This window comes from Thamnophis elegans, chromosome 5 (assembly GCF_009769535.1).
Source record: "Thamnophis elegans isolate rThaEle1 chromosome 5, rThaEle1.pri, whole genome shotgun sequence".
Classification (NCBI taxonomy): domain Eukaryota; kingdom Metazoa; phylum Chordata; class Lepidosauria; order Squamata; family Colubridae; genus Thamnophis; species Thamnophis elegans.
Window position 1 is genome coordinate 50,319,002 of NC_045545.1, and position 14,213 is coordinate 50,333,214.

The 14,213-nt window shown below is 41.8% G+C and overlaps 1 protein-coding gene across 1 annotated transcript in view; it reads left to right on the top strand.

The window, feature by feature from the left end:
* The window catches only part of DEF6 (DEF6 guanine nucleotide exchange factor), a 65,292-nt gene that overhangs the window by 21,031 nt on the left and 30,048 nt on the right, over positions 1 to 14,213 (top strand). Inside the window, exon 2 of the mRNA XM_032217276.1 lies at positions 9,161 to 9,301. Coding sequence (XP_032073167.1) covers positions 9,161 to 9,301 — 141 coding nt within the window. The remainder of the gene's footprint in view (positions 1 to 9,160; positions 9,302 to 14,213) is intronic.

The window sequence follows — 14,213 nt, forward strand, 5'->3', positions numbered from 1 at the left end:
CCGCTGTGGCTGCACGACTCCGGTCTCTTCCCGTGAGATTGGAATGCTACCTGGACGACATCCTTATCCACTCGTCATCCAGGGGGCAGGCCCGGGCAGTCTTGAACACCACCATCAAGGTCCTGCATCTCCGCAGGTTCTCAGTCAACCTCGCCAAAAGTCACCTGACCCCGACCTGCAGAATCCAGCACCTCAGAACGATCATCAACTCCGAGACCTGCCAAGTCTTCCTTACTCAGGAGAGGGTGGACAGCATCTGGACCCTGGTGAGAAGCATCCGCTTGACCGGTTCAGCGTCGATCGTCTCCCTCTCGCAGCTGATGGGGAAGCTGGTGTTTCGCATTTCGGTGGTCCTGTGGGCGCGGTTGCACACGCGAGAACTGCAGTGGTTTCTGCTCCCTCTCCAGAGGAGGAAGGCCAGCAACTCCAGAGGCGTGATACGGGTTCCCCCGAAGGTCCTCCGATCCCTCAGGTGGTGGCTGTCAGAGGCGCTCCTCAAGGGCAGTTGCTTCAGAGAACCGGAGCGCCTGATAATCACTACAGACACCAGTCTCTTCGGCTGGGGTGCTCATCTAGGGACCTCGGTAGTCCAGGGCAGATGGTCGCAGGCGGAGCTCGCCCCCAACATCAACTGGCTAGAGCTTCGGGTGGCCAAACTCGCCCTGTGCCATTTCCTTGATCAGGTCAGGGGCCGCGATGTACTGATTCTGACGGACAACATAGCCGCCAAAGCTTACATCAACCATCAGGGCGGACCGCGGTCCCTGGCTCTGATGTCAGAAGCGGAGGCCCTGGGTCACTGGGCGGAGAGACGTCTTGCCTCAATTCAAGCAGACCACATCTCTGGCGTAGACAACGTGACGGCGGACTGGCTAAGCAGGACCACCATCCAGAACTCGGAATGGCGGCTGCATCCGAGACTGTTCTGCCAGCTGTCCCAGAGGTTCAGCCACCCGGTGGTCGACCTGTTCGCCTTGCCAGCCAACACACACCTCCCCCGGTTTTTCACCAGATTCCACTGCCCCGGGGCGGAGGGCACAGATGCTTTACGATCCCGCTGGCCTCCAGATCGACTGCATGCCTTCCCTCCTCTTCCTCTGATCCCACAGGTCATCTGGAAGATACTGGAAGAGGGGGCGGAGGTGCTGCTGGAAGCTCCTCATTGGCCGAGGAGGACTTGGTTCGCCGACCTGGTCAACCTGTCGGTATCCTGGCCATGGTGCATACCTCAGGAGCAAATCTCCCTCAGCCAGGGGGCTGTCCAACACCTGGAGCCCCATTAGCTGCAATTGGCCGTCTGGCACTTGAGGGGGACCTCCTGAGGCTTCACTGTTTTTCCGACAGAGTCATCTGGACTATTCAAGCTTCTAGACGACTTTCCACCGTCAGAATTTATGAAGCGACCTGGTCGGCCTTCTCACGTTGATGCCTCAGCCGTCAGATAGTGGCTTTGTCTGCGACCATCCCACAGGTCCTCGAATTTCTGCAGGGTGGTTTGGTCAAGGGCCTTGCACCCAACACTCTCCGTAGACAGGTGGTTGTTCTGGGCACCATTCTGTCTACTGACTCTCAGTTACCACTTTCTAGACATCCCCAGGTTCGGGGCTTCTTAAAAGTGGCGTCCAACATCTGTCCGCCCCCATCCATAGGTAACCTACTTGGGACTTGGCTGTTGTACTACAGGTGCTTGCCGTGTCCCCCTTTGAGCCATTGCGGACGGTGGGTCTGCGCCACCTCACCCTTAAAACTGCCTTCCTGGTCGCCATCACCTCAGCTCGCAGGATATCGGAATTGGCCGCCTTGTCAGTCAGAGGCGATCTCTGCATCTTCCACTCCGATAGAGTCATCTTATGGTTGGATCCTGCTTTCGTTCCAAAGATTAACACTGTTTTCCACAGGGCATAAGAGGTGATACTTCCAAACTTCTGTCCTCGTCCCAAGCACCAGAGAGAAGTAATGTGACACAAGTTGGACGTGCGGCGGGCGGTGCGCATTTACATGAAGCGGACTGCTCCTTTCCATAGGTCGGAAACATTATTTGTTTCATTCCAACCTGCTTCCATAGGAAAGAAAGTCACGTCCTCCACCATTGGATGCTGGCTCAGAGCAAGCATCAAGATGGCTTACGAGACTCAGGCCAGACTGTTTCCGCCTTGTATTACCACCCATTCTACAAGGAGCGCAGCAACGTTGGCCCTTGGGCTACTCAAGCTCCGATTGAGGAAATTTGCCATGCTGCTACATGGTCTGGTCCGTCTCCATTCACCCGAAACTACAAACTTGACATGTTCGCCTCCACTGAGGCGCCCTTTGGGAGGAGAGTACCATGGCCCCAGACAGTTCTTCTTCTTCCCTCCCGACTTCGACATAGCTTTGGCATGTCCCGTGCTTGGACACTCCAAGCAGCGCCTAGGAGAAAGACTGTTGGCTTACCTGAATGGTCGTTCTCTAGGCGCTGCGGAGTGTCCAAACCCACCCTTGAGGTGGGGCCACGAGGTGTGTTTCTTTCACCTTATGTCTTGGCTTGGACTTAGACTGGTTCGAGTTGTGGACTATTTGATCTTCGTTTTTCAAAACTGAGCCTCTGAGGCAACCAAGAGCCGGAGCTACAATCAATTTTAAAACTCAGTTCCTTGGGCAGCAAGCTAAAGTTAACCCGTGCTTGGACACTCCGCAGCGCCTAGAGAATGACCATTCAGGTAAGCCAACGGTCTTATTCAATTCAGGATCCTGCTCTATGATCGCAGGTCATTGTAGAGCCGCGGTGGCACAGTGGTTAGAGTGCAGTACTGCAGGCTATTTTTGCTGATCATCAGCTGCCAGCAGTTTGGCAGATTGAATCTCACCAGGCTCAAGGTTGACTCAGCCTTCCATCCTTCCAAGGTGGGTAAAATGAAGACCCAGATTGTTGGGCGCAATATGCTGACTCTGTAAGCCTCTTAGAGAGGGTTGTAAAGCACTGTGAAGCAGTATATAAGTCTAAGTGCTATTGCTATTATAGAGATGTGTTTACATTTCAGCAAACACAATTGCAATTCCTTGTATGATCTCTCAGCTGAATGCATAGTATTTAGATTTTGCTTAAATGATGCCTATTCCCAGAAACTCTAGGTGAACAAATACCATAGAAAGTCCCCCAATACATAAGAATTTAGAAACAAACAAATACAAACACCATGAATTTAGAAGCCCAACCTCCTGCTGTGCAAGGCATAGACCAGTCAGATAGATGTGGAGATGGCGTTGTGTATGTAACTCTACGTTGTACTCATTTTTAAGTCTTCGCCTTTTCACATCAACTTTGGAACAGGGCTTTGCTCCTTTGGATAATTCCTTGAACATAACTAAGGCATATAGTATATTTAAATGGATTGCATATACAGAAAAATGTGGTGGGTGGTCTGACTGTTAAATAATTTTGTTGAACCTTTGAGGATGAGGCTCACAGTTGCAATTGTTTTGCACCTCCTTCACATGTTCCCTCGATGTTTCTTTCATCTCCAAGAAAAAACTTTGCACTTCTCTCACTTGGTTTCTGTCTTACATAGCACATAATGTAAGTGCATATAAATACTTCTAGCAGCAAATAACTGAATCATCAAATCCTGGCAAGATTGATGGTGAGTTTAAAGGCCTCCTGGCTTTGGGGATTTTCCATTTTTAACTCTGCAGGTGGTGTACTTCCCCAATCAGTTGGTACATTTTTGGGGGGTTCTTTTGACTCTTGGCTCCTGTTAGGAGCTGGTAGGAGCTGTAACTGATGTATTTGTGTTTTGCATGTGTTCATCATCTGCACAATTCCTAGACTGTTATATCCTGCTTATCATAACTTCTGCTTTAATAACTTCCTGCTTGGATTACTGCACCTTACATGGGGCTCCCCTTGAAAGAGTATTTGGAAGCTGCAACTGGTCTAGAATGCAATGGCATAAGCAGTTTTTGGCATTTCTCATAATGCTGATATACTATATTGGCTTCGTGAACTAGATTGGTTCTCAGTAGGCTTTTGGATAGAGTTCAAGCTGTGTCATCTGTAAAGCCCTAGGTGACATCGGATAAAGGCTAATTACATGACCGCCTTTCTCCCATTGTTTCTGTTCACCCCACTAAATCTAGTAGAGAGACCCTGCTCCAAGGACTTTCTATCAAACAGTGCCATATTGTTGGACTCTGGAGTGACAGTGGCAGTCTTGTGGGACAGCATCTCATTTGTATGGTCCCATCCTTGTTAGGGTCTCATTTAGGGTCTTGTGAGTAGAAGAGTAGAACTCTGCTGTTGATCAACGTTTTCAATTGTGATGGATATTGCTTATTTTTGAATATTAAGGATTATATGTTGTAGGTTTTTCTGATTTATAATCCTTATAAGCCACCCAGATCCTTTGAGTGAGAGGCACCTATATAGGCACCTATATACATGATAAAAATAAAACCACCATTAATATTAACATTTATTGTTCATATTTTTTATTGCACTTTACCTTTTACTTTTTAAAGAAACTAGATTGGTAAATATCACGGCTTTGTCTCCTTGCAGACTGCTGTGGCAAAAATAAGAATTTTGTGGCATCTCTTTTATAGGTTGCATCTTCCGCCAGCGAGATTGGCAAAAATGTTTAGAAATATATTGCCAAATTGTTGGAAATGCGATCACAAATCAGACACATACTACCATATGTGGTGATTGTGTAAAAAAGCAGAAGAATATTGGCAGAAAATTCAAATGTGCCTGGTAGTGTTAACTGAAGAGGAAATAGAATTCAAAACAGAATTATTTTTTTTGCGAATTATAAAGGACAAATATAACAAGGGGGTAATCTACTTAACAATAGATATTACAAGGGCAGCAAGAATGGTTTTTGCTGAAAACTGGAAAAACAGGGAAATTCCACAAGAAGAGGAAATGATTAGGAAAATTCTGACTTGTGCTGAAATGGATAGACTGACGTGGGAAATGAAAAATAAAGATGAAGCAGTATACTACAAGATCTGGGATAAATTTTATCGATGGTTGGAACAGAAAATGGGGGGGGGCAAAATAAAAAATGACTAGGAACTATAGAATGGAAAATTAGAATTATGTATGTAACGATAACAGAGTGAAAATGTATAAGACAAGATCAAAGTATTATGGATGGAAGTAAGATGTCTTTATATTTGTAAGTACTGAACAGACCAAATGTAAATAAGCAAGGTGGTTATGACATTTAAATTTATATTTTAGTATGTATGGCAAAGACATTGCCAGGATGGTTACACTGTGTCCAATGTTTTATTGTGTGTTTAATAAAAAAACTTTTAATTAAAAAAAGGATTTTGTGGCACCTTAATCCATTTTGACAAAACTGGCATATCCAGTATATAAAATATTTGATCTAATATGTGTTATTAAATAAGCCTTGCACACAAAAGCTTACTATTCTTCAATGTGCCAAGACTCCCTTATGTTAATGATTTAAGAAATATTTTTTTGAACCTGTCAGCAGTATTTTTTTGTAATAAAGGCCATAAAAGTTAGTTAAACTAATCCATTATAAAGAAAATATTTATCCAACAGCTATAAAAATAGATCAGCTTTGTAAAATATGTTTATAACCATAAGGCAATAAACAGACTTACACTAAAAGCAGAACTGGTTCAGTGGAACAAAGAAAAATTGTGAAAATTCAGCTAGTAACAATATTTTGAAAAGAACATTACTGTTCCCTGCTTTAGATCTAGAGCAAATTAAGTTTGTTGATGGCTAAATGAGTGTTTGTGTTAATAAAAATTACCAATATAAAGTCAGAAGGCAATATGATACAAAAATACTTTAGGTCTTATTCCTTTATTTAAAAATTGGTCAGTCCAAACTTTAAACTCAGATTTAAATGTATAACCGACTCACAATTCCAGTAATGTCTGTGGAGATTCTCAGTCATCCAGGTCATGGTTGCTACTTGGAGAATTTGTAAGTAGCCAAATTTGCTATCATAACCTTTTTGTGAATAAATAATGCTCTTAATGGCATCCTTTTTGAAAAAGCACGCAGAACATGTTTTGTACTTTAAATTTGTCTCTGGCCCAAAAAAAATGTTGACTTACCTGAGACAGACTTAAGTCGGATTATTTTTTATATACAGTACATTCTCTGAGTTTAAGCAGTTTGGCTTAAACGTCCTTTTAATCTATTTCCCATAATATCCCAAAGAATTCTCCCAAACCCAAAGAATTATCTGAAATGTACTTTGGGAGTTTTTGCAGAGTTTACCGTGTCCAGTAGCGTGAAGGAGAACAATGAAAATGTGTACTAGCATGGTGAAAAAAGTCTGAAAAGTTGGGGTTGATTTTTGACAGTTGTGACAAGAACAATATAAGTAGCTTGACTAATCACTCTAGGTAAAAGTCTGTATAAAAGTGACAATATTGCATTGTCTTACTTGAGTCTAGTTACCTGAATTGTTTTCAGCTCTTGTTATCTAAAGATTAAGATAAAACACGTGCAGCACAATCCGACCAGTGGTGGGTTTCAAATTTTTTTACAACCTCTTCTGTAGGTGTGGCCTGCTTTGTGGGAGTGGCTTGCTGGCCATGTGATTGGGTGGGAGTGGTTTGCCAGCCATGTGACCGAGTGGGAGTGGCTTGGCAGCCATGTGACTGGGTGGGCATGGCCAACTTGTAAAATGTGGTGAAACTCACTTAACAATGCTCTTGCTTAGCAACCAAAATGTTGGGTCAGAAACTCTGGCATTTGAAGCACGCAAGTCTTAAAGCTGTCAAGTTACAAGACCCTTGAACCCTTGCCCTTTAGAACCCCCCCCCCCCTGGGATGTTCAGACTTGACAGCTTTAAGACTTTAAGGTTTAGATAGGACTCTTAAAGGCGGGCAGGGCGATTGGTGAGCAAGCCAATCAGTGAGCGGCGGGCGGGACAAGCGTGGTGCGGATGGGTGGGGGGAGGGAGCTGGAACCGGTTCTAAATGGCATGGTAGATTTGTGGAACCTCTTCTGTAGAAGAAGTTAGAACTGGCAGGAACCCACCTCTGAATCCTACTTATGTTTACTCATGACTAAGTACCACTGTGTCAGGAAAAAGTACCTAAAATTGTAGTTTTTGAGATGTAGATATTTCTTTGATCTTTTCCTTATTCTAACTAATAAAATCTGATTACATAATACTTTTTCTTAGCTGAGAAGATTCTTTTTAATCCAAAATTTAATCCAGCTATTTCAGGTATCAAATGTTACTGCATTCTGTTAGGGATGGGTGAGTGGATATAATGGCTATAGTTTTGCGAGATTTTGACTATCGCAATTGGTGTTCAGTCTCTCAGAAGATCACCAAAGCCATGTAGGATTGCCTCAAATCTTCAGAAGCTTCAGTTTTACTTGAAATCCTGCATGCTATTGTGCAAGATTTAGCCATTTCAGAGATTTTTTAAAATCTTATTTTATTACTGTTTCTGTAAAATGGTTTCATATTTTTCTATATCCTGATAAAATGACCATATCAGGGTTTTCAGGGCCCATTTTGGCAAGCCTTTTTAATGAAGAAGCCCCTTACATGCATTCTGTGCAAAACAGAAAGACTTTCTTTGATAAATTAACATAAACGTAGGCCCTGCAAATCCCAAATGAACTCCCAAATGAGTTGAACCTCTGTAAAACGTCTTCATCCTTGTGGACTAGTCTATTGTTTGGTTGCTGAGAAACTACCTGATCCCTCCCCTTCCCCATCAGACATTTAGAGTGGCTGGAATTTGGAGTAAGGCTGTCATCACAGAGAATACCCAATGTCAACACTTCTGCTTGAGAGATGTTTAAGTCTTTTAGATTGCAATCACTTTCTTGGGGAATTAGTCCAAATGAACTCTATTAATTTCTGAGTGTGTATATAGAAGATTTCACTGTGAGTGTGTTCTGTTGTAAATCAAAAAGTAAAGCAAATGATTCTTGGTAAAGGAAATATTAATGAAATAGTATTTATTGGGTGAGAAATTTTAAAAGTTGTATTCTACTTTGGGAGAGTTGATATTGTATCTTTATATTAAATGAATAATTAAATGGATTCCTGGATGATATTGTCTTGTGGACCTGTGTGTAAAAGTGTTCCTTTTACTTCTTAGTGCTCTAAATAGTCAATTGAATAAGCGTACTCTATGCTTACTTTAAGCATAGAAGTGGGCTGGGACCTTATGAACTCTGAAAGTCTTGTGCATTTTGAATTGTAAATGCAAACTATTCCTTTGTACATACAATAGAGAATTTTGCAGAAGGAAAGTTTCATTTGATTAATCCTGGTCAAGCTTGACCTTGACATATTCAATCTTCTGGCAAAATAAAATGGGAAACTATCAGAACCAAGATGCTCTTCCCTCTTCTCTTCGTCCTTCCTCTTACTCCCTCTTCAGCTGGTGTTTTGGTCACCTTCCTGATTGCATGTGCCTGCATAATTCCTGTTCCCAGCCAGGGTATGCATCCTTTGGCAGTCAACCCAATGTTGAAGGTGGAGGGCTTTTGTTCAGTGTCTGCTTTTCCAAAATCATGGTCTCCTAGGGAACCACGAGTGACCACTCATGGAACCCTAGGGTTCCACACAGCCCTGGTTAAGAAACCCCTCAAAAGGCTAAAGTATGGTAGGCTAGTTTGTTGTTCATTGCCTTTTATTAACAGAGCCAGGAGTGTCTTCATACAGATGTTATAGAATGTCTTCTGTATGTAAGGATACAAACCCATTTTAGTTGAGAGAAGGAAATGGTTAAAGTACATTGTATACATTATTTTACATTCAAGGCTGTATATTCTGTTATTGTAAGATGTTAGTGCTCTGAGAGGCTCAAAAAGTCTTGAATAGTTTACCTTTGCTCAGATTTTCAAGTAAACAAATCATTAACATAATTTTTAATGAAGAAGGGACTGAAATAATTTGTTATCTAACCTGGCCTTTCCCTACTTCATAATATTCAAGGTTGGACATATTTGCAGATATGCTAGTTGTTCACATGTCTGTTCGGGAATAGGGCCAATTATAGTTTCAGTAAGGATGTGAGAATGATAGCCACTAAGTTCATTCTGTTTAGTATGTGAATGAGGCAATAATGTAAAGAATAAACAAACAAGCATGATGTCCTGTATTGTATCTAATTCATTACTGAATGCTTGTTGTTCCCTTATTATCCCAGGTGCTTTCTCACAACCTCTACACTGTGCTTTGTATTCCTCATGATCCTGTAGCTTTGGAGGAACATTTCAAAGATGATGATGATGGCCCAGTATCAAGTCAGGGATATATGCCATATCTCAACAAGTATATATTGGACAAGGTAAGCCTTTTTCTCTTTCACTCACTTTGATAGCCTGAAGTTCAGCCTCTCTGATACTTTGGATAAGCTGATAGTTCCAGTTTTTGCTGGCAGGTTAACGTCTACAGGAAGACTTTTAACCAGTTAGTTCTTTGTTTTTACAGTTACTTTGCATATACAAGAGGGAAAATGATCTCTATTTCTGAAAAAGGGAAGCCTTCCAGTTCTCTCCTTCCAAAGGGTAGCATGGCTACATGTTTATGTGGTTTACCTAGAAGAAAAATATTATTAATTGAATGTGCTGTTGTCATGTCAAGACAGATTTGTTATTCTATATCACAGGAATTTTTCTGGGATGAACAATTAATTAACACATTGTTGGAAAGCCCTCTATTCAGAAATGTGCTAAAAAAAGTACAGCACAGGTGTGAAACATGACCTATAGTAGTATGCCCAAACTTGATGTGCTCACAATGTGTTGGTATATGAAATATAATGGCTTAAAGTTAGTTATAATGGCTTAAAGGATTACTGGGAATTATGGGCAATGCGGTATAATATATTTGAGTGCAAGCATTTGGAGAAAATTGATTTACAGAGAAAACTGGAAAATTCTAGGTACAATTTGCTTAAGAATTAGTAGGTTGTCTTTATAATATATTAAGAATGAAATGTTCTTGAAACTTCTGAAAATTGATGTGGAATTACTTTGACCACAGTTTCATGACCATAAAGGTGGCCTTGAAGCTGTCCAGACTTGCATCTATACATGTTTCATATCTCCTTCCTGTTCTTCCTACAGCAGAAGAACAGTCAGAATTATAATTTCAAATCTTTACGATACCACTTTTTTTAAAAGTCAGAAAAATCCTGTGATTATCAAATCTTTATCTTTGGATTATGGCATCCATGCTCACTGCATGCCACATATACAATTACAGCAGTTTTTGCATAATTCCACATATTCTGTTATGGTCTAAAGTTCAAAGTTATTAATAGTATGAAACCAAACAAAATCAGTTTGGCTAGTTTATAAGCAGTTTGACGATAGAATGGTTCCAATATTTCTTGCTCCATTTTTTTTTTAGATATTTTATTAATATTTATAGGCCGCCCTTTTCCCCGCGGGGACTCAGGGCGGCTTACATAAAATAGGGAGAGGGGGGGGTTATAAACAATAAACATAAAACAATACATAAGAGTAAAATAATACACAACATTCATTCTTCATTCGGGTGGGGACAGATTGTGATCTTATCCCCAGGCCTGACGGGATAGCCAGGTCTTGAGGGCTGTGCGGAAGGTCTGGACGGTGGTGAGGGTACGAATCTCCACGGGGAGATCGTTCCAAAGGGTCGGAGCTGCTACTGAAAAGGCCCTCCTCCGTGTAGTTGCCAGTCGGCACTGACTGGCGGATGGTATTCGGAGGAGGCCCAATCTATGTGATCTTATAGGTCGCAGGGAGGTAATTGGCAGGAGGCGGTCTCTCAAGTACATCCCCAGAACCCTTTATGCATTTAAAAACAGAATCAATTTTTGACTCTTAAAGTAAAGAAGGCACAAAACAAACATTTAAATGGACAAACAGGGAGGAGGAAGAAAAGGAATAAAGCCTGCATGGTGCATAGGGAGGAGGATAGAGAGAAAGGGGGGATTAGCTGCATTGTTGTGGGGAGGCTTTATCATCGACAGCCAAAGATCTAAAGTAGTGATCTATACAGCTCTCACTTTGATGATGTTCTGATATATTTGAAAACTTGATTTTGCTTCCAGACCTGGGGGTGGAGTATCTATTGATACTTCTCTGAGCTTGGTTATTATATTGCAGACGTTCCATTACCCAAACTAGATAATATCATTAACACCAAGAGCCCTTTGACCCTGAGCTACAAATATTCTACTTTATCCACGCATTGTGTTAAAATGTGGTTTGCTTAGTGATGGTTTATTATGTAAGCTAAAGTTGTATAATGTTATAGCTAACTGTCCCTCTTCATCTGAGAATTAGCTCCTGTAAGCCCCACAGTAAAACCCACCTGCCCCTTTTGTGCAAAGAAAAGACAAGGGGACAGCTGTTTCCCTATATTATAGTACAGTGATAGTGAACCTTTTCATCACCAAGTTCCAAAAAGGGAGTGCACGAGTGCAGCACTGAGTGACAAAAAGGGATCACGAAAAGGGAGTAGCCAGGAAGAGAAGCTGCCCAGGGGGCATGCGCGCACTGGAAAATGAACTTCAGGTTTCCGGCATGTGTATGTGTGCCGGCCAGCAAGTCTTCTGGTTACTGCTGCGCATATGCAAGCATCAATCAGCTGGCCAGCACGCATGCTCACACCGGAAAATGGAAGACCAGCTCTTTTGGTTTCCAGCACTGCCGCACACACAAAGGCCAGCTGATCGTCGCAGGCACAGCAGAAACCTGGAAGAGAACAGGTGCCGCCGCGCATGCCAGGCAACATGGCTCCATGTGCCACTTTGGGCATGCATGCCATAGGTTCACCATCACAGCTATGGTTCTTGCATTTGCTCTACTGACTCCATAATCTCTAAGAGTTTATCTTAGAGAGAGAGTAATTCTCAGCAGAAAAAGTGATTGTCCATCCCAATCCAATCCAATCCAATCCATGACTGCTTTCATTAAAGGAATTCAGCCTGCTTCTCTTTCATGGCATTCTGATGTTACAGTTTGAAGCACCTTTCTTTTGGGAGCAAGGTCTGTGGAATTCTCTTTTGCATAAGCATTTTTAAAATAACCCTGTTGCTGTTTTTAAAAAGCTACTGAGAAAGGCATGATTTGACAAAAATAGGGTAGTAAATCAAAAGTTGTAAAGTCATTACATGTTCCCTACTTTTTCCTATTGTATGGCTTATGCTAAGAGATCTGGATCAACAGAATTCATCTGCCTTAAATTAGGATTGTGGTGTTATAATCTTTTCTTAAATTTGTCTTCAGTCAGTAGGGGAAAAAATCTTTTACATAATTCAAGAGTTTTCATTAATTGTGAACAAAGTGAACCAGCAGCTGAAGTGTGAAATAGTCAAGGAAATGCATAAGAATTTAAAATGAATTATTTTGGAACTAACCTATTTATTTTTTTAACTTAGCACTAACTGAGGAAGAGATGTTGTTTTAAGTTGAGGACAAAGGAAACTTCCTTTTGGAAATCTGCTTCTGTTATAGTATACAAATTCAGAAATATACAGTATCTAGAAAGCCAAGAAAAATCAAAAAGATAATACTTGAGTGCAGAATCCTTTGCATAAAGTACCATGAAAATCTGGTTTTTGAAGCACTTTCTATTTTCTTTCAAAAGGAATGGGTTCCCAATTTTTGTTTTTGAGGGAAGCCTCAACTATGGATATCCCTGTTATGAAAAGACCACTGTTCAGTGATGGGACAGATGCCTTTTTATGTAAAATATCCCAAATTTGGCATGTCAATGTAGAGTCCTGTGATATAATGGAGATTTAGTGCTGTTGGCAACTTCAGTTGATGTAGGTTAACCACAACAGCAGCATTATCATTATATTATTAAGTTTAAAAAATGAAATGAATTCCCCAGCTGCAATATTTTGGCTAAAGATAGATCATATAGCCAAGGAAGGTGCCATCAGTAGTCACCTTCAGTGTAAGATCACTTTCTGTGGGTTTTGTATCTTCTTAGGGCTTAAAATTCAGGAAAAGCTGATACTCTTAAGCTGCCACTACACTGAGGTTAGTTTATGTTGCTATTGTTGATGCTTCATCAGGGCAGGATATGGGTGAATAGTCTTATGATATGTGTGTGTGTGTGTGTGTGTGTGTGGAGATTGGATATGTGTACCTGCCCTGGGAAGGAAACTTAGTGGAGGAGGGTGGAAAAGAGGAGTTGAGGAGATAGGCGGGTAGGGAGATATGGTAGGAATCTGAGAGTGGGCCATCTTCAGGGATACTGGTTTGAAAGAAATCTTGCTGTCTGTTTTGTTGTGTTTGACATGGATCCTCAGTGATCCTGTACTTTGGCTGTGCTTTTGAATGCCAAGTTGGTGTGTAACAAAACCCTCATTCATGATCTCATCATGGAGGAGGGTGTAACTTGGCATGTTTTTACTGAGATCCAGAGGGTCTCATAATTGTGCCAAGCAAGGTTTTGGGTTCTGTCCAAGAGAAGGAGAAGGGATGAACATTGTTATCTATGTTAAGAGAGCTTTAGATTCTTTCATACCATGGATAAAGGACAAATTTGAATGCCCTGCTGCATGCCATTTATTTCCACTTCAATCAATAGCTGAATATATGCAGAGAACTAGCTTGTATGAGCTAGACCAGGGATGTCAAACTTGTGTTATCACATTGTCGTAACTCGCATCCCCCGTATACTCTCCGCACATGCACGGCAGAGAGCCAAAGACCAGCTGGCTGGCGGGAGGCACATGTCCATGTGTGGTGGAGCTGGGCTGGGATGACGGCTGGCATGCCCGCAGAGAGGGCATCATGTGTCACCTGTGGCATGCATGCCATAGGTTCACCATCAGGGCCATAGAACATTGAACTACTTCCCTAGAAAGAAGGAGAACATGTGGATCCCATACTACCATTCTGTAGATTGTTCCATCAGTGGAGAAGAGCAAGAGTTAAAGTTACATCGAGAATTAGAACTTCTTCAGGAAGAAATGTTAATTATGTTAAGTCTAAGAAATACAAGGCCAAGGGAGGTTAAGTTGTGGGAAAGGTGTCAAGAAGAAACTTAGAATTAAGATTACAATGGTTATAAGAGGGATCTGGGCTGTTACATTGACAGAAAGGACTCAGGGAATACTGCAACTGTCTTAAATATGAGTCAGTTGCCAATCATCTGAATTTTGATCATGTGATCATGGAGATGCTGCAATGGTCATAAGTATGAAAAATGGTCATAGGCAGTGGGGGTTGCCAATTTTGTTACTACCGGTT